The sequence below is a fragment of the Schistocerca nitens genome, chromosome 5 (assembly GCF_023898315.1).
Source record: "Schistocerca nitens isolate TAMUIC-IGC-003100 chromosome 5, iqSchNite1.1, whole genome shotgun sequence".
NCBI classification, from domain to species: domain Eukaryota; kingdom Metazoa; phylum Arthropoda; class Insecta; order Orthoptera; family Acrididae; genus Schistocerca; species Schistocerca nitens.
The window spans coordinates 418802479-418823115 of NC_064618.1; the positions used below are offsets into that span (position 1 = coordinate 418802479).

The window sequence follows — 20637 nt, forward strand, 5'->3', positions numbered from 1 at the left end:
GTCACATTTTTCTTCCTGTTCAACCATGTAAGCAACGGCTTCAGTTCATGTTAGACTCTTGTATGTTCTACATCAACCATTACCGTTTATTAAGTGATACTTTGGACTAACGTCACCTTTTGTTATATGGTACGGAACAATGTGGTTATTGTGTTTGCACTTATGATATATTGTTAACTATCTAATTCTTCTTCCTGTTTTTCCTGTTTTGCAATTCATTTTTAGAACTGAAATACTGTGTATCAGTTGAAGTCTAGATCTGCCGTAATAAAACGACAGATTTCACGATCCGTTGCTGTTCTCTTGCCCGCCAACCGCGGTGGCCGTGCGGTTCTAGGCACTTCAGTCCGGAACCGCGTGACTGCTACGGTCGCAGGTTGGAATCCTGCCTCGGGCATGGATGTGTGTGATGGCCTTAGGTTAGTTAGGTTTCAGTAGTTCTAAGTTCTAGAGGACTGATGACCTCAGATGTTGAGTCCGATAGTGCTCAGAGCCATTTGAACCATTTGTTCTCTTCCCCGCAGTCAATATATACTTTACATTTTGGTTTTCGTAGTACAAACTTTTTATATTCCGACTTTTGCATTTGAACATTGTGTATAAGCTATAACTTCTTCCACAACCTCTTGTTACTGACAAACAAGTCGAATGGAGTAGAACCTAAAAGAATGAATACATCAAATTAAATTTCCCTTAGTAGATCTTAGATCAGTGTAAGACGTAAATTTTACTCACATGGAAGCGTTGGTATATACCATCGATAAATTTCCACATTGATAATCTTCTTTCTGGTTGCTGATAGCAAGAACTGAATGTAATATTTTAATTTTGAGATCTCATCTGCAGCCTTTCGTAAGCTGTCAGTCGATTTTTGTACCAAGGATCATAATTTCGACGTATCGAGCAAAGTGGAATTGACGCGGAAAAGAGTGTCAGTTCGTCTAGTGAACAGTGAAACTTTTTAATAAAACGCCGAAAAAGCCGCCTTACGCCGCTGTCTTTTCCGAGATTTATAATTTCATCCAACGAGTCGCGACGTTTTCGCCTTCACAGGAGCCATTCATATAGAGGCTTCTGAAGCAGATATTAAAATTCATATCTGCGTAAATATTAAATACGAGAGGATATTAACGCCGTATATCGCTAAAGCTTTTCATGAGATAATTTGCACCCCGTATTGTCAGCTCGGTTGTCTGCAGGACTTTGTAATATTAAAATAGAAACAAGATTCGTCGCTCGCTATATTAAATATAAATCTTTAGAAGAGATTCTCTTAAAGGAATTACGCTCTTTTTCTTTTTTTCAGCGGCGCTAGCATCGCGGCTAATTGCGTGTGAGATGGAACTCTGGCACTGGAAGCACAATACAGCGGTTTTTTTTGACGGGATCACCGTGCCGTAATCCCGTTGCACCGCCGCTTGGAGCTCTCACGTCGGCTCCTCTTCGCCCCTGAGCCCTTTCTTCATCTCGCGCGCAAGAAGTCTGTGCGGTGTCCTGTCCCAGCCTCCTGAACTTCTGCTACGCCCGTCGCCTCGGCACAAAAGTAGGCTTACATTATTGATGACCCCAGCGGTGGCTTTGCCGGTTACAAGTTTTCTCGTCCACTGGAGCCGAAACTTGAGACCGGCCTCGATTCGACGCTACACTTTCAGCAACAACACCCTCTCCTCCTCCTCCAGCCTGAATTTACGTATGAGATTTTTAATTTCTGCATGAATAATTAAATCAGAGCTTGGATGTTGCGTGCTGTCAGTAGTTCAATTGTTTCTTCACCCTTTGCATGATCATAATGCGATGCTTTTCGGCATTTGAAGTTCCCTGACTAGTACCATCGGCTAAAAATTCTTAGCATCGAATACACTCGATGTTACTACACTTCTCCCTGCTCCTACAACTGGTAAGCCATGGTATGGGGAAGGCTTTCTACCTCTTAACCACAACATTCGTGAAAAACTGAACTCAGAACACAAGAAGTCTTATGAGCCTGCTGCAACTGTACAACTCCATTTTGTAAAATGAAGAAACCGGACAACAGTTGTTTAATGCGCAATCTTTAATTGTGTACACGACAGGTTTCTGATCACTTAAAGTTCCATCATCTAGTGTAAATAATAAAATCTCTTAACCATCTGAGACCATTCTCACGCCGGCCGGAGTGGCCGAGTGGTTTTAGGCGCTACAGTCTGGAACCGCGCGACCGCTACGGTCGCAGGTTCGAATCCTGCCTCGGGCATGGATGTATGTGATGTCCTTAGGTTAGTTAGGTTTAAGTAGTTCTAAGTTCTTGGAGACTGATGATCTCAGAAGTTAAGTCCCATAGTGCTCAGAGCCATTTGAACCATTCTCACCTCAATGTTGTCCTAGAACCCAAGATTTCGTGTGAGTAGGATGAAAGGAACATAATTTCCATAAGAAACGTTCCCCCGCGCTGTGCGACAGGTCACTATTGTCCCGTTTTCCTGTTTGTCTTCCTGGTCATGCATCACGGAAGACCGGTGTGAAATTAATGTCCCTTTCAGCCTTCTGACACTGAACCTTTGGTTATATGACGACATTTTTGACACCACCTGATGGAACTTTAAGTGTACTGAAACTGGTCGTGTACACAATAAGAGACTGTTCTTTAAGCCACTGTTGCGCACTTTCTTCATTTTGCAAAATTAATTATACTGGCAAAACGTCGAGATTACCTTTTAAGTATCTGTGGAGATTAGTTTCGGCCTAATTAGATAATTTTCTGGTTTAAAATTGAAATACATTTTTACTAACACATTCGTCAGGTAGTGTGAGTCGTTAGATCTCCAATAGGATTCAAAGTCTAGATTACGTTTTATGTAAATGCGATGAATAATTTCGGCCTAATTAGGTAATTTTCGGATTTGGAACTTAAATACAACATTGTTGCTAACACCAGCGTCAGCAATCGTTACACCTCCATTAGAATTCAACGTCTTGTCGGTATAGGCGCCTTTGATATTTTTGTATACCTGTGTATATGGTAATGGGGATAGCAAATCGGCCGTTACCTAACACAGCGAAAAAATGAAATAGTTTATCTCATACGTCAAATAACTCCAGTAAAGGAAACAGCACAGAGATTTAAGACTGTAGACGGAATATTGGTGGAAATCACACGAGACTGTTCCCACTCTGTCAGCAGTATCCGGCTTCCAGTACTTGAGTGCAACTGTTTTCCGGGCTTGAACTGTGTTATTAACTTGTGGGAGGCTTCATCAAAATCAGTCAGCTCAGTGGCGCACGACTAAATGTCTGCAACAACATTGTTGTTGCGTTCTGTCGTAACATGAAGAATATGAGGACAGACTAAGAACAACACTATTAACAACGATAGAAATAATAATAATAGTAATAATAATAATAATAATTCCCTTCTTCTGCTGATCGCAGCGTTAGTACAGTTCGCTTTTTGTGTGACTGCATAGCAGAAAGTTTGTCGTCTTTCAGCAGAAACTCTGTCGTCTTTTCATGCAAATAGAGTGCAAGAACGCACCTGTAGCAGTTAGTCATCTGCCACCGAACTGATGTGTTTTGACAAAGTACACAGGCTAACATTCGCTCATTAGCAGGTGCCGCCGTTCTGGCCGAGCGGTTCTAGGTGCTTCAGCTGCCGCACCACACTATTCAACAAGGGACGGAATGGAAGCCTTAGACCCGCTTATGGATTTTACATAGGACCAGAATTTTCTCCGGTTCTCTGCCAGATCTTTTGCTAAGGTGTGACGGTGGAACTTGTTGTATGTTCCGCGCAGAGATATTTTTACAGACACACGAATCTCTACCAGCCTTTGCTTGTCGTCATTTGTGTGTTCTCTTTTGAACCGTAAGTGCAACAGCATTTGCTTCCACAGCATCTTCCGAATATCGTTATTAGACCGTGGTGGGTCTCTTCCATCATATAGTCATTTACTAGGGATCTAACTCCCTACAACACGATTTACAACCCTCTTGAACTTTGCCCATAATCCCTCTACGTCCATCTTAGTGGAACTAAATACGAACAGTTCACCCTGTAAGTGAGACGCCAGTAACTACTTACCTGCTCTGTATAGCAGAAACACTCTCCTAGCCTTCTTTATTTATATATTAACTTTCGTCACAATAGTTGCTACAGTGATATCATGATCGCTAATCCCGTTTCTATACTGACAGTGTCGATAAGATCCGGCTTGTCTGTAGCTACAAGGTATAAGAGATTTTCATTGTGTGCGGGTTTCCGAGATAGCTGGTCAACACAGAAAACGTGATCAAAAGTATTTCGCATGACTGTTTGCCTATACTCCCCACAATGAATCCGTAGACATCCCGGTCTATACTTCATAGGTTAAAAAGCCACCTCCAACCAGTATTGCATGATCTAGGCATTTACGCGCTATTGACCGCAGACTTCCTTTGAATGAGTCAACTGTCGCAGCGAAATCGGGTGTTTGGTAAAAACATCCAGCAATTAGCTTGGTTTCATTTACACCTGTTATACACGACCTGATAACTTCACTGCCGCACTCCACTTCGACCTCAATAGAGAGAATATTTTTGTCAACAGCAATGAACGCCCCCTCCTACGGCCTCTGATCTGTCTTTCCGATTTGCATTCCGCGAGAATATGTTTGAATGCTAATGATGATACTGGATTCAAAACGCACGTTGACGCCCACCTGGAACTGAGATGGCATAAAACATGCCTATAGCTTTCTCTTCGTAGTTCCTACAAGTTTGCAGCTGGAACGTTCTTACATGCAGCATGATATGAAATTATCTTTTAAAAACAGTTATGAATAGCAACTCTTGGTACAAGAAACAGCTAGAATACTTACATTGTGGAACCAGGCGAGCCGGTAAGCTTTAGGGTTGGCGCGAATATTGCACTCGAAGTATACGTCGTCTCCTTCTTTGATGTCATCTGGATTGAGACTCGACCCCATCTTGAGCGTTACAACTGGCATATCTGAGGAGGAGCGAACACAGGAGAAAGGAATTAGCTTAGAGACAGTAACAAGATCGTTTTTTCTTAAGCTGGATGTAATAAAACTTAGTAATTTTTTTTATATTTCAAGCTATTCTGTTTTCTAAAGCAATTGTTCGGTATTGCGACTATTAGACTGGTCACAAGGGCTACAAACGTTTTAGGAGCAAGAAATTTGCTTAGTTACTACTGTTTTTTTGTCGATCTGTCTACTATTACGTACGAGAGCACTGACTAACAGATCTTCTTCTTCTCCTTATTCTTCTTCTTCCTCTTCTTCTTCTTCTTTGGTGTATCTGTCTTGTGACAGGTTTCAACCGAAGGCTCTCAATCGTGTTCTGTCCTTAGCATCCCCCTTCATCTGGTTGCATGTTCGTTCGTTTCTAATGTCATCCATCGCTCTACTTCTCTTACTACCTCTTTCTCTCATTCCTTCCTTTCATTGGCTTTGCAGACAATTTCTACACAATATGTGTCCCAGCCAAGGTTGTTTTATCTTTTTCTGGTCACTTCCCTCAATGTTCTATCTTCTCCCGTTTTCTTCATTACTTCTTCATTTTTAAGTCCGCCAGTCCATTGTCTTCTTCTCCACAGCCAAATTTCAAAACTTAATAAATATCTTCCTTACCTCTTTTTACCAACCCATGATTAACTCCTGTCTGACACTACGTTTCAGACATTATATTCAGCAAATTTTTTCCTCATCTCCATTGGTTCTTCTAGCTGTTACTAACTGCTTCACCATTCCAAATACTCTCTTTCCCATACATATTCTCCTTTTTGTTTCTTATGTACAGCATCCGTTCCTTGTCATTAAATTTCCGAGTTACAGGAAGGATATTACTTGTTCTTATTTCCCTCTAATAGTAGGAATATGTTAATTGACGCTTCCTTCTGGAATATTCTCATCACATTTCCCTTTTCCATATTTATTTTCCATACACCTCGCACTTTTTTTGTATTATTATTCCACATCAGCTGTAGCTCCCCTTCTGATTTCGAAGAACTACTTGATCATCGGTGTACTCTATAGTTTTTATTCTGTCTGCTTCGATTAGAATACCTCTTCCATCCACTATGGCTTCCCATCAGTTCTTTTCCACATGTGTGGAACAGCTTCGGCGACAGTCAGCATCCTTGACTTACACCCATTCCAAAGCTCATTGCTTTCTTCTTCTCAGACCCTACACTGTTACTTTTATCTTTGTTTACATTTCCTTTGCAAGCCTTCTACGAGGACGATTTAGAGAGTAAGGTCCTGTCGGTCTGGAAATGGAAACCGCCGTAAAAACCAAAAATCTTTTATTTACAATAGTCAGCTACACCTTCCACCTACTTCTCTACATAGCTACCGCTCCGAATTTGACATTTCCAATACCCTCATCCTAGAATGAAACCGCCTGTGCTTGCCAACATTTATCTACACTAGTGTACAGCCAGCTGCCGGTGCCAAGATTTTGTTTTCATTGCCAATGGTTGATGTGAGGAGAGATAAAACTCAGGGGGAGCCATTTACGGGACGTATTATGCTTCATCGAACACTTCCCTTAGAAAATGCTGCAGGAGCATCTTCATTGCCCCTGCAGAGTGCGATCGAAAATTGTCGTGAGGAAGAAATGGAAATGCATGGCACTTACGTTACGTGAGATGCATGACATGAGGCGAAGTATCTCTCAATGACTTCATACTTGGGGTGAGACACTACTTTTTAGGCTGCTTTACGCGCTTACTGTGCGCTCAGAACTAGGAAGAGCGACTTGATGCGATCGAGGGGCATATCAGAGACACTGCGCAACACGTCTGTGCAAAGCTTCTTCGGATTTTCAATGTGGTTTCCATTTCTCGCACGATCGGACCTTACTTTCCGAATAGCTCTTGTATCTTGCCAGCTACTTTTAAAATTCTCATCAGTATATTCCAGTTGACCGTATCGAATGTCTTCTCTCAGTCTATAAAACAAATGTACATCTCATTTCCGTTTCTATCATTCTTTCCTCAGTCACCATCAGAAAATCAGTAGCAGCTCTGTTCCTTTACTCTTTCTGAACCCCAACCGGTCCTCCCCTGTATTATCTTCAATTTTCTTTTCAGTTCTCCTTAGTATAACTCTCGTTACAGCTTCTGTAACAAGTGCATAGAGCTAAGTGCACTATAGCTTTTGCATTCTTTTACATTGCATTCTTTAGGTAAAGATACTCGAGCACAGAATGCGGTCGGTGCAACGAGTACATTGGTGTGCAAAACTTAAGGTCGAAAGTGACTTCCGCGTGCTGTGTAATTACTAAGTAACATAGATCGATGAAACTTGGAACACACGTAGAAACAACTGCTACAGTACAGGACATATGGTAAAGCAAAGAAATACGCAATGAAACGAACAGAAATGACACTTTTATTCAAAGACAATAATTACACTGAATTCACCGCGAGTTATGATGGTCACCTGGACATTACAAAGAGCGGTGCATGGTTCATAATCGAGTGTGTCATGACCACAATGCAATCTCTGCAACGCGTGCTCCCATGCTGGCCGCAAAGTTGGTAAGAAGTTGTTGTGGTAGGAAATTCCATTCATCCCCCACCTGCTGGGTGATCGCTGGTGCATGTGGACGTGTTACTTTACGTCTCCCAAACGCATTGCACACCTGCTCGATAGGAAATGGCAGGTCAGTCCATTCGTCGAATATCCTCACTTTCCAAAGCTCCTCCACCAGCCCTGTTAGATCCATAAAAATTTAGTCACGGTGGAATGCACTCCTGCAAAAACTCACATACGGAAGGAGTACAGTGTCACTATAATACTGAGCAGTGAGTGTACTTTGTTCAAAAATTTGCAACATAATGCCTCCCCAGACCAAAACACCTTCCTACCAAAACGACCGTGTTCGACAGTGTTCCTGGTTGCATTAAGTGCCCTCATATGGCGAGAGGTAGGAACACGTAATGCATCCAGGAACATTGACGAGCATGATCGTTTTGGTGGACCAGGTGATATGGTATGCGGAGGCATAATGTTGCATGGGCGTACGTAGCTCTAAACCTTCGAATACGGTATAATCAGCGGTCAACGTTATTGTGACACTGCACTCCATCCCCATGTGCGTATTTTCAGGGATGCATTCGGCTTTGACTTCATATTTTTCGACGTCAATGTACGATCGCATCGAAAAGTGTAAGTGGAAAACCTCTTCGAACGAGAGGATATTTGGCAAACGGACCGGTGTGCCGTTCACGCGAGTTAATCCCATGGAGTACTTGTGGGGTGTGTTGTGAGAAACGTATTGTAGTGCGTCTAAGTGCACCAACGAACATCGAGCTGTCCTCAACTGCATTAGTAGAGAGTCCTACCACAAGAACTCTTTACCAACCTTGTGGCTAATGTGGGAATTTGTTACGGAGCAAGCATTACTGTCCGTGGTGATCACAGATCCTATTAAGAACTATGTCCCACCTTTGGTTACGTGTTGGTGTCCATCATAATTCGCGCTGACATCAGTGTAATTACTGTCTTTGAATAAAAGTTTCATTTCTGTTCGTCTCATTGCGTATTTATTTCAGCTACCCTCAGTACCATACTCTAGAAGTTCTATTTACAATCCCAGTTTCATCGACATACGGTACTTGGTAATTACACATCATGAGAAAGTTACTTTCGTCCTTAATTTTTGCCTGTCAGTGTAGTATGGCCTGATCATGTCGTTTCGGCATGTCGATGTCTGTCATGACAGATCTTGTCTCCTTACCCTATTGATTCGTGTCTGAACAAAGCAACATGGGATTTATAGGTGCCCTTGATGCAAGCACTGTGATCGCTAATCCCATACAGTAATGTATGCGTCTACTTTCTTCCTAAGTGATTTTCCGTCTTCCTCAACTGCGATTTCTTCCTTTGGAAATCATTTCTGGAGATCTTGGTGGTAATTACGATGAGTGGTGCGAATACGAAAGGCGCTTTGCCCGGAGCAACTATTACAGTGCTGGAACACGTCATGCAATACTGACCATACGACTTATCTTAGAAGATAAATCAAGGAAATGCTAACCTACGTTTCTAGCATTTGTAGAATTAGGGAAAGCTTTTGACAGTATTGACTGGAATACTCTATTTCAAATTGTGAAGGTGGCAGGTGTCAAATACAGGGAGCGAAAGGTTATTTACAATTTGTACAGAAACCACATGGCAGTTATAAGAGTGTGGGGGCATAAAAGGGAAGCAGTGGTTGGGTAGGCAGTGAACCAGGGTTGTAGCCTATCCCCGATGTCATTCAATCTATATATTAAGCAAGCAGTAAAGGAAACAAACGAAAAATTTAGAGTCGGAATTAAAATACATGGAGAAGAAATAAAAACTTTGTGGTTTGCCGATGACACTGTAATTCTGTCAGAGACAGCAAAGGACCTGGAAGAGCAGATGAAAGGAATGGACAGTGTCTTGAAAGGAGCATAAAAGATGAACATCAACAAAAGGGAAACGAGGATGATAATGGAATATAGTCGAATTAAATTAGATGATGCCGAGGGAATTAGGTTAGGAAATGAGTCACTTAAAGTAGTAGATGAGATTTGCTATTTGGGGAGCAAACTAACTGAGGATGGTCGGAGTAGAGAGGATATAAAATGTAGATTGGCTATGGCAAAGCGTTTCTGAAGAAGAAAAGTTTGTTAACATCGAGTATAGATTTAAGTGTTAGGAGGTCCTTTCTGAAAGTATTCGTATGGAGTGTAGCCATGTATGGAAGTTACACATGGGCGATAAATAGCTTAGACAAGAAGAGAATAGAAGCTTTCGAAACATGGTGCTACAGAAGAATGCTGAAAATTAGATGGGTAGATCACGTAACTAATGAGGAGGTACTGAATAGAATTAGGGAGAAGAGGAATTTGTCATATAACTTGACTAGAACAAGAGGTCGGTGGAATTAGGGAGAAGAGGAATTTGTGATATAACTTGACTAGAACAAGAGGTCGGTTGGTAGGACACGTTCTGAGGCATCAAGGGATCACCGATTTAGTACTGGATGGCAGCGAAGAGGGTGAAAATCGTAGAGGGAGACCAAGAGGTGAATACACCAAGCAGATTCAGAAGGATGTAGGTTGCAGTAGTTATTCGAAGATGAAGAGGCTTGTACAGGATACAGTAGCATGGAGAGCTGCATCAAAGCAGTACGTGGACTAAAAACCACAACAACAACAATAGCAATAATTACAGAGCGGTTACAATGGAGCTGTTAAGGATACTCACAGTGTACGTTGAGCCGCCACTTGTCTTCTAAGGCACTGTCCTGGATGTAGGGGTTCTCGGCCCGGCACGTCAGGTACTTGCCGTCGTCATCGATGACCGGCATGAACGTCAGGATGCTCCGGCTCGCCCCGCTATCCTCCGAGAACTGCAACACATAACACACAAGGCATGCCACACTCTTCTCTCTCTCTCTCTCTCTCTCTCTCTCTCTCTCCCTCTCCCTCTCCCTCTCCCTCTCTCTCTCCCCTCTCCCCGCCCCCCCCTCTCTCTCTTCCATGTCTCTATCTTTCTCCACAAAGTCACACACACAAACACACATATATACACTTACGGGTCTCAGAAATATCTTAAAAATTGCATTTTTGTTTTCCGATGATCGATATAAACGTGGAAAGGAGAAAAATAATTTTTAAATGTATACACAATTGCGAATATGGACAATAATGAGTTGTAGAATGGAATGACGACAGTGAAAATTTGTGCCGAACCGGGACTCGAACCCGGATTTCCCGCTTATAGCGAGCGGTCGCCTGCACAAATTAATCTATTCGTGCATGACTCACAACCACACCCAAATTTCCACATGTCGTCAACCATGCGTCTATAACCTGTACGAGTACATCCGTTGTCTATATTCCCTTTCGGGTTAGACATTTTACTTGAAAGTCGCTTTCCCGGTGTTGGCGGATATCGAGTGACTGTGTCATTCTGGATTAGGAAGCAAAGTTCCTTTGGATATCCACCGAGTAAAATGTCTGACCTTTACGGGAATGTAGACAATGGATGCACGAGTACAGGTAGTAGAGGCATCGTTGACGGCATATGCAAATTGCGTATGGTCTTGAGTCATGCACGGATAGCCAAATGGTAAGGCGACCGCTAGCGATAAGCGGAAATCTTGGCTTGAGTCCCGGTTCGGCACAAATTTTCATTATCGTCATTTCATTCTACACCTGGTGATTCTCCATAATCGCAATTTCGAATAAGTTTTATGTATATCATAACGGCTGTAGGAGCTTTCTCGTGAGGTTGTCCTTTGGACATGCATGCGTGTCCAAAGGATCTGTGCATCGTAATGTAGAATAACACAGGCACTGCAATGTCGAATTGAAAATAATTTTCGTTTGAAATAGGTAAGGAAACAACTGCGTGTTTCTCATTCCTTTTTCCTCTGTTTCGTTTCATTCTACAGACTACACCGTAAACCTGTGCAATGTCTTATTGAAAATAATTTTCGTTTGAAATAGGTAAGGAAACAACTGCGTGTTTCTCATTCCTTTTCCTTCTGTTTCGTTTCATTCTATAGACTACACCGTAAACCTGATGACAGAAGGAATTCTTGACGATTGAGATTTCATTTTACTTTCAGGATTAACACTTGACGTATGCGTAAAGTTTGTGGATTCCGTGACATGTGGTTGGTTGGATCGGTCCTGAAGGGGGGCCCTGTAGCCGAAGTACTTATTCAGGTTATGATAGTGTTTTATCTTTCACAAGTTGGCTGTAGGAATGTATTTCATTTTAGGACTCTTCTGCGAGAACGTAATCATTACTTTTGAAAAATTCGAAATTGAGACTCTATTAAGTTCACTTTTTCCTAAAAAGTGAACTTGTTAGATACCCGCGCAGTTGAGGTATACCGGTTATAAGAATTTAATTAATATATACGTTGATTTAGAATAATAACAAACAAAGGCATTGAAGCAGTCTCTACAATCTCACGAGAAGACATCCCCGACTCCAGCACGAGGAACACAAGGGATCGCCGAGGTAGCGACCAGCTGTTGTTCTGTCATGGAAGAAGAGCGTTTATGTGTTTCATTTATGTATTCAATTACGTAATTTTTATTTCCTTCTGCCTCCGACTTCTGGTATGTAAAAACGGGGTAAGCGGGAAATCGGGGTTTCGAGTCTCGGTCCGGCCCAAATATGTGTGTGTCGCAAGCAGCTGTCATCAATCGAGATTCGCAAATGCGAATCCATTTCGTAAAATTTATGATGTATTCATTTATCGTTCACCAACAATAGAATTAGCAGTAGAGGGAGTATATTATCCCTGTGCAAACTGCAAGGATGTGGTGCTGCCGGCCGAAGTGGCCGTGCGGTTAAAGGCGCTGCAGTCTGGAACCGCAAGACCGCTACGGTCGCAGGTTCGAATCCTGCCTCGGGCATGGATGTTTGTGATGTCCTTAGGTTAGTTAGGTTTAACTAGTTCTAAGTTCTAGGGGACTAATAACCTCAGCAGTTGAGTCCCATAGTGCTCAGAGCCATTTGTGGTGCTGATAATGGTAATATGGAGAACTGGAGGGGGCGGGAGGTGGTGGTGGTAAGGTGGAAGAGGAAGTCTGTTCCAGTGCTGGCGGCAACTACACGGTGCAACAGTACACTAATTGTCTCTTACGGCGATAATTTAATAACTTTTCTCACAGCGACACTCGCTTAGCTGCACGTCTCATGCACGTACTGTGCTTGAATACTACTGTGGTATACTGAATAGAACACAGATAACACTAACAATATCCATCGTGCGCTAGCTAATAGTCAATAGGTGACTGAAACAGCTCTCTGTTCGGAAAATGTAATTGGATCGCCTAATGTGAATAGAGCAACTGCACCGTCCGAAAGCCTAATGTGCAAGGAACAATTGCATACCTTTATTTTCACCTTTTTCTCCCGATTTATGACTGAACATGTGAATGTTTACATTGAGACTACGCAGGACGATCACACTATCGCGTGCCGTGTTACTTGCGTTCAAGTACCGTAATTATCGTAGAATTTACTCAGGCGTTCCGTTTCTGCTTTACTTAAGACTACGGTTTGTATAAGAATACTATCTCTAATTTCGTAAAAAACTCTTTCTCAGAAATGCTATGTTTGCATTTTTAGCGTATACCCCATTTCCAAAAGCTGTCATGTCTTCAGCCTTAGCATTATTACAGTATGCATGCTCATATTTAGTTACACGAGGATGAATGATGTGGAATCAATAACATGCGCACTAAAGTGTATCACATCTGATGATCAGTCTGTGCTCTTTTCCAGCGACCTTACAGTCCCTTTTCGACGAGTTACTCCGTAACTGTAACAAATGGTATGTTAGACAACTTTTGTACTGCAACTAATTACATTTTTGAAGAATGTTTGATGCTTTGAAATGTAAGTCTTGAACCAGCTGTGATTTAATTGTTGCCTGACATATCTTAAGATGGGCAACTGGCCCGAAAAGGCTATGTGAGAATAAAGAGAAGTGATCTGCACGCTGAAACAGGACGGTTTTGTACAGGGGCTAGGTGTTTCTTGCGGGAGCAACAGGAATTTAGACTCAAAGTGCTGAGTTAGTAGTCTGTACTTCTACGTCCGCTGACTGACAGTTTTATGCAGCTACTTCTATTAGCGATGTGAATAATGGAACTAATTTCAGCACCGACTCAAAAGCTGTGTAGCATGCACGCCTCCCACGTGCTGTTCCCTTTAACAGGCGTTCGCTGGAGTAAGTCTTTACCTCAGACTACGGATAACTGAAAACGTTTACCGAGGTATTTCATAAACGTCACCAGGAAAATGTCTTCTGTTAACGTCATCATCACCATTCTCGTGCAACAACTAACTTCTTGGATAGTTTCCTGCAGCATTAACCCTGCCCTTTGCTTCTTATTTCAGTATGGAGATATTTACGTGTCTCCTGCGTATTTTGGCACATTTCTCATTAAACAGTCATTTTCGTCTCAGATTTTGCTTAAAATCAATCGTCCCCTAATTTTTACAGTACTACGTTAATTTGTCTTTATCTGTAAACATTATTTTGTAACATTTCTCGTATATTAGTTCATATTTTACTTCCCTATCCTAGCTATGCAGTTCCTGAAACAATTCCTTCAAATCCATTTCACTATTTGTCATTTATAGATGACCATAGCTGAATAATCATTTCTTTGCCTGTGTCAGGTTGTTTCTAATGTCCCTCTTAACAAGTGCCATCTTGTGCAACTCGTCGTTTCTTTTGCTGTCAATTCTTGCATTTTACGTTTAACCATATACTATTCTCCTTTGTTCTACCGTTAATCTTACTCATTTCTCCCTTGTTTATGTTTAACTGTAAGCTTGAGCTGGGTAGATAATCCACATCTATTAACACCTCTCTTACAGTATAAAGGGTTGAGTCGTCTAAAATATTTCTTGATATTTCTCCATGTACTTTTCACTCTTTTCTGAAACAATCTTTCATTCCGTACAATGTTTCTTCGAGTTGTAACTTATAAATATCGATAATTATCTGGAACCCTCCCTTAGACTCTTCCTCATACGTCTCTAAGATTATGTTATTGACTGATGTCGAGTAGACATCCAGAACCAATTTTCTACTGACCCAAGTCTTTGGGTTTAAATTAATAGGTTTCTACTGTTTTTCTTACGGATTTTAGAATGCAGTACCAGCAATTAGTGAAAGAGCAAAGACACAACATGCAATCTTAGTTCCGTAGATTTCTTGTTTTTAAATTTTGTAGTTAGGTGAGGACCTTCGATGCAAGTATTGCTCGGAGACGAAGAGGTTGGCATACTAGAGGAATTTGTGGGGGGCGCATCAAATCAGTGAGACGACTGATGATGAAAGAAAGGGGCAGGATGCTCGTATATCGGCAACACTGTCCACATGGTTGCTATTCGTGATATGGCATCACATGCTATCACGATCGTGAACTGTGTACCATTTTAAACTGCTCATCTGCCAAGGGCTTATACGGGGTGACTTTTCTATGCGTATGTAAACGCAGCCTGCAGAAAGTACAGACCACTTCCAGACGAAAATTCTCTACGATTTTTGGTCTACTAATTAATCAGTAAACAACCGATTGCTTAAGAATCAAACACCCATGTATAAAACTGCTACAAACCTGTGATCACTTTACCATTAATTGAATGTATTAAATATTTGATGTTAAGCAGAGAAGAGAGAAAAACATTTGGAAGATGTTTGAAATTATCTTTAAAGTTTGTTGGAAGTCACCAAGTTCTCTCGTTATCAATCACTGGACGAGTAAAGCATTGGTAATTTGTGCTACGTTTCAAGCAATAGCTAGTTTTTCACGCATCTACGTTTATGACATCGTGTCTCCTGAACTGCGTGTCGTACAGTGACAGAATTTTGTAGACATATTCCGTGGTATATCTGGATATTGTCTACAAAATATCTTCCAAATAGAGTTAGTAGCAAAAAATAATAAATTACAACGTCATGTCTGATGGTGAAATTTTACTGCATGAACCACGAACATGTAGTAAGAGATAACCTTTCTTCCTTTCATTATTTTGTGAGGGGGATGGGGAGGTGGCAGCGAGAAAATGTTTCGACAAAGTTTCGAATTACGTGTAAAGATTCTTGTAAGTCCCTAAGCGCTCTCATTGTCAAAAACTCAATATACATAACTTGGTAATTTGTGCGTCGTGAAGTATGCTGCCCCAAGACATATACGGGGTTTCTATCTGCAAAAAATCTCTAACTGTGTTAAAGTTGTATTGTAAGTTGATCCAGTTTATTGAGTAGATTATCACAGCCTTTTAATTTTTCAATTCGGTCAGTAATTACATAATACTGAAAATTAATTTTTTGTTGAACTTTAAAGTCTTTAGATAGACAATTTTCAACTGTCACTGGCTGAACGTGCAACGCGTTACTCATATACGATGAGTTCTTTTGAAATGTTGACGTCATCACTGGGGCTTAGTGATGGCAATGCTGTTGGTAATATAACATTTTTTTGACTCGATCTCAAAGTATTTGTATTCAGATATGAACATTTAGAGCGCCTTATGCATCACCATCAGATATAAAATACTTGGCTACTAATAGCACGACAGTTTGAACTGTAGTATAAGTTTGTTCTTTATCTGTCCCCTTAATTTTTAAGCTGCTTCTTTAGTATCTCATTCACATACTTTCGCTGTCTACTTCTTCAGTCTTCTCAGAGTTCGTGGCTCAGATTGTGCTGCAGTTCCCTTTGATGTGATACTCGTAGCCATGAATTTTGTGTTTGATTGTGCATAAGACACTGGAACCAGTCACATATATGAATTAAATACTTTGCGATACAGACAGAAAAGTTTTGCGTTACAGTTTTTTCTTTACAGCAACGACCTTAGCAACCATCTGTGACAAGCATTCGCGGGTGTCTGAAGCAGCCAGCTTGATGCTCGCGTACAAGTAACAGTGCACCGTTTCTTACGAATCTCAGTGTAAGCTTAGCGTTTCCAAAGTTACGACCCTCTTTTGCTTAGTTGAAGATTGCTAAATTTCGTGTGTTTCATGGCCATCATCCTTCTTGTAGACGGAGCAGATCCGTGAAATATTTAAAATCTGATTATTTTACGTATGAGTTACCATTACGTTCATCTTTCCTGTGGTTCCAGAGCTACAAATAGCTAGCGACAGCTCCATAACCACTGATTTGTGTGAAAAATGTTACAGAACTTTTCCTTCCAGAGTTCTATGCTCATCGTTCGATTTTCCGTATACATCGGGAAATCAAAGGAACGCTTCAGGGGACCCCTTAAAATTAACCTGCCAAATACGTACTTAACCCTGCCGACCCTGCACGCGATGTGGGACAAAGGCGGTAGCAAAAGAAGAAGAAGAAGATCGGGAAATCAAGGGAAATCTTAATCTGACTGGCCGGACTTGAACCGCCTTCCTCCCGATCACCAGTCTTATTCGGTGACTACCCTCAGACTCCTAAAACGTCAGAGGTAGGTTATATACGATTTTCTGCAATTTTAACCCCTTACCAGAGATTAAAATGACGCTGGCGACCGTCATCTCATACTCAGTAACACAAATGTGTATAGGAGGCTTATCCACGTCCTCCGATTGAGAGTGGCGTGATGAAATAGCATAACTGGATCACGGAGCAGCAGCACTGGTTCGCTCTTTGAGATATCCCCCCCGTCACAAAGGGGAGAAGCGTATCGTTTCATCCAAACAGTGATAACTGAGAGCACTGAGCACATCAGGTGATTGAGTGGGAAATATGAAACGATGAACGATGAAGCATAGCATCTGAAACTACTGGTGGCCGCAGGAGAAAAGATGACGCTCTCTAGCAAATTTTTTATGTTCATCATTCTTCATATAGTTCTTGTACTGCCCAACCGAGCTCTTCCACTCAAATGGTTTCCCTTACGTCTTTTGTGGCTGGACGCTCCCGAAAGTTCCTTAGCGCCGCTATCCCCACAGACCGTCAATAGGATTCCGAAGCTTGTCTGGTAGCAGACAGCCCGTCGCTGGTATTTCAATAAGGCCCACGGCCACATAGTTGCGCTCTCGGCCGCTCAACGCATGTTGGTCGCCGCTGCCTCTACAGTGCGGTTCATGGAGCACGTACTGCTGCCGCCGTGCTGGAGCGAAGCTGCTACGTCCTGTAGCCACTTGCCGTGCTTCCGGACCACAGTCGTTATACTGCCCGGGACCTGCTGTTTTAATACACTAGACAAGCGCGCGCACGCTCGTCCCCACAAACACGGACGCGAGTGTGGTCTCGCATTGAGTTCAGGCTACAAGTCAAAACTAATCTAAATTACAATGTTTCCATGATTGTTATAAGTTGCAATCCACAACTGTGATATATTGCAAAAATAACATTCTGCCTTACACCTTCAGCTAGTGAATTATACAGCTTTACTCACTAGCAATAGTGGTGTATACGACCATCTTCATGTGCATACGGAAGAAACGTACAAAAACACACTTTTTTTTATAGCGTTACAGGTCGACTAAGGACTACATCAGGATAACTGCGTATTTACATTTTCTTTCACCTTCCTCCAAAACGGAAGAAACGTTCAACATCACACATATATTTCTATATCGTTACACGTCTACTAAGCACTACCTCAGGATAACTGTGTATTTATCTTCCGTTTCACCTTTCTCCAAAATGTCCTGGTTTTCACACAATGAGCTCATTTCCTCTCATCCCACATTTCACACAAGTCTTTTTCTCTGTTTGGTTGGTTGGTTGATTCAGGGGAGAGAACCAAACAGCGAGGTCATCGGTCCCGGCGAATTAGAGAAGGATGTGGAAGTAAGTCGGCCGTGCCCTTTGAAACGAACCATCCCGCTGATTGCCTGAAGCGCCGGCCGGGGTGGCCAAGCGGTTAAAGGCGCTACAGTCTAGAACCGCGCGACCGCTACGGTCGTAGGTTCGAATCCTGCCTCGGGCATGGATGTGTGTGATGTCCTTAGGTTAGTTAGGTTTAAGTAGTTCTGAGTTCTAGGGCACTGATGACCTTAGAAGTTAAGTCCCATATTGCTCAGAGCCATTTGAACCATCGATGTAGGGAAATTACGGAAAACCTAAAAAAAAAATGGTTCAAATGGCTCTAAGCATTATGGGACTCAACTGCTGTGGTCAAAAGTCCCCTAGAACTTAGAACTACTTAAACCTAACTAACCTAAGGACAGCACACAACACCCAGCCATCACGAGGCAGAGAAAATCCCTGACCCCGCCGGGAATCGAAACCGGGAACCCGGGCGTGGGAAGCGAGAACGCTACCGCACGACCACGAGATGCGGGCGGAAAACCTAAATCAGGATTTTCGGTGGCTGGCTTGAACCATCGTCCTCCCGATTGCGGGACCAGGGACCAGTGTGCCAACCATTGCGTCGCCTGGTTCGCGTTTCTTTTTATTTTAGCTTTTTGAAAATCTTCGAATCTTTTGACTTCCAGTACGAATTTGTCTCTGTTGAGTAAAGTCTCTTTTTAATCTGCATTTCTTGTGAGTACTTTTTATTTTGCCTCATCTCTTATTTTATTTGTCTGTCTTTATGCTTTGGAAGAAAGTGTGAATCTTCTATCTTAATCTATCTTCCTTAATTTTATCAAGGTGTCCATAAAGGGTAACACGTCTTTCCCTGGCTCTGCTATTTTAAGGTGGAAGGAGTATATTTCGTTATTTGGTCTCAAAACTAAATTGCTAACTTTTTTCTTGATTGGTCCTAATATTTGTCGCTGGATTATTCTTTCTAGCTTCTCCTAATCTTCTAATGCCCTTTTGCATCGGGAGAAATGCAGTATTTCCGACGCACAGAAGACTTCTGTATTACGAACGCATTATAATACATACCTTAACTTAAAACATTTAAAAAATACTGTTTTCACTGTCCAGATTTCTCACTTTCATGTAAGCTCTTTTTATTTTTTTCAGTCCTTGCTTTAACTGCTTCTTTTCCAATTTTTATATTTATATGCTCAGTCAGATATTTAACGTCTATTTTCTTGATGTTCCCATACTTGGTTTTCATAACTCTTGGTATCTTCATTTCATTAGTAATGCATTTCATCTTTTCAAACTATATTTCTAGACTATCATCTCAGCTATTGTCTTCAGTTGTTACAGTCTTTCCTTTTCATTCTCTGACGTTCCATCTATTATTACGAGATCGCCAACAACGGGAAAACAATTTATTACCTCTCTCAAACTACAAAACTTTATGTAGTTGTTAATTTTTTTCTGTTTTATTGCTCTGTTTTCCACTTTCTTATAATATTTTCCAGCTGACAGATGAATAATAATGGTGACAAACCGTCTCCGATTCCTGATACAAGTTGGAAGGGACTAGAAGATGATCCAGGGATCGATGCCTTGGTTTGTAAAAGTCATTTACTTATTTCCAGATTTTTCCTATCTACTTATAATTCCTTCAGGGTTTTGAGAAGGGGCTGTCTCTGTATTAAATCACATCCCTTTTTAAGAACCAACAAATAGTAATCTCTGCGTGTTCCTAGTGCGTGAGTATCAAAAAAATGGTTCAAATGGCTCTGAGCACTATGGGACTTAACATCTGAGGTCATCAGTGCCCTAGAACTTAGAACTACTTAAACCTAACTAACCTAAGGACATCACAAACATCCATGCCCCAGGCAGGATTCGAACCTGCGACCGTAGTGGTCGCGCGGTTCCAGACTGAAGCGCCTAGAACCGCTTGGCCACTCCGGCCGGCGCGTCAGTGTCACTCGCTGATTACAGGAAAATGGTAAACACTCTTACATTCAAGACTAATATACTAACTCTAATGCATGATCTACAATGATCACGACTATATTTCAGAATCGGATGTAATGGTCATCTTTATACAGTATTTGTTGGAAATACACTATCCCAAACCGGTTCAAACTATTATGAAGAGTATCTGGTATAATTTTATCTTAAGTAGCTTGCTCTCATAATAGTATTTCAAACGTCATGTGTCTCTGCCGGTCTGATTGCAACCGGTTGTTTACGTTTGCTTAATCAACGTATTTCAATAAATTCGACACTTACCATGGAAACAATGCAAATGTTTGTAAAAACATCATTAGTGATAACTTCCAAGTTAAAACGTAAACCTGCACCTTGTATTCAGATAAACTCAAAGT

General features: G+C 41.6%; 1 protein-coding gene across 3 annotated transcripts in view; it reads right to left on the reverse strand.

The window, feature by feature from the left end:
- LOC126259558 (neural cell adhesion molecule 2) overlaps positions 1-20637 on the reverse strand; it is a 623716-nt gene that overhangs the window by 262812 nt on the left and 340267 nt on the right. For all 3 annotated transcript variants that reach the window (XM_049956450.1, XM_049956452.1, XM_049956451.1), the window contains exons 6-7: positions 10224-10368; positions 4833-4963 (exon numbers count right to left, since the gene is read on the reverse strand). In XM_049956450.1, the coding sequence (XP_049812407.1) occupies positions 4833-4963; positions 10224-10368 (276 nt within the window). The remainder of the gene's footprint in view (positions 1-4832; positions 4964-10223; positions 10369-20637) is intronic.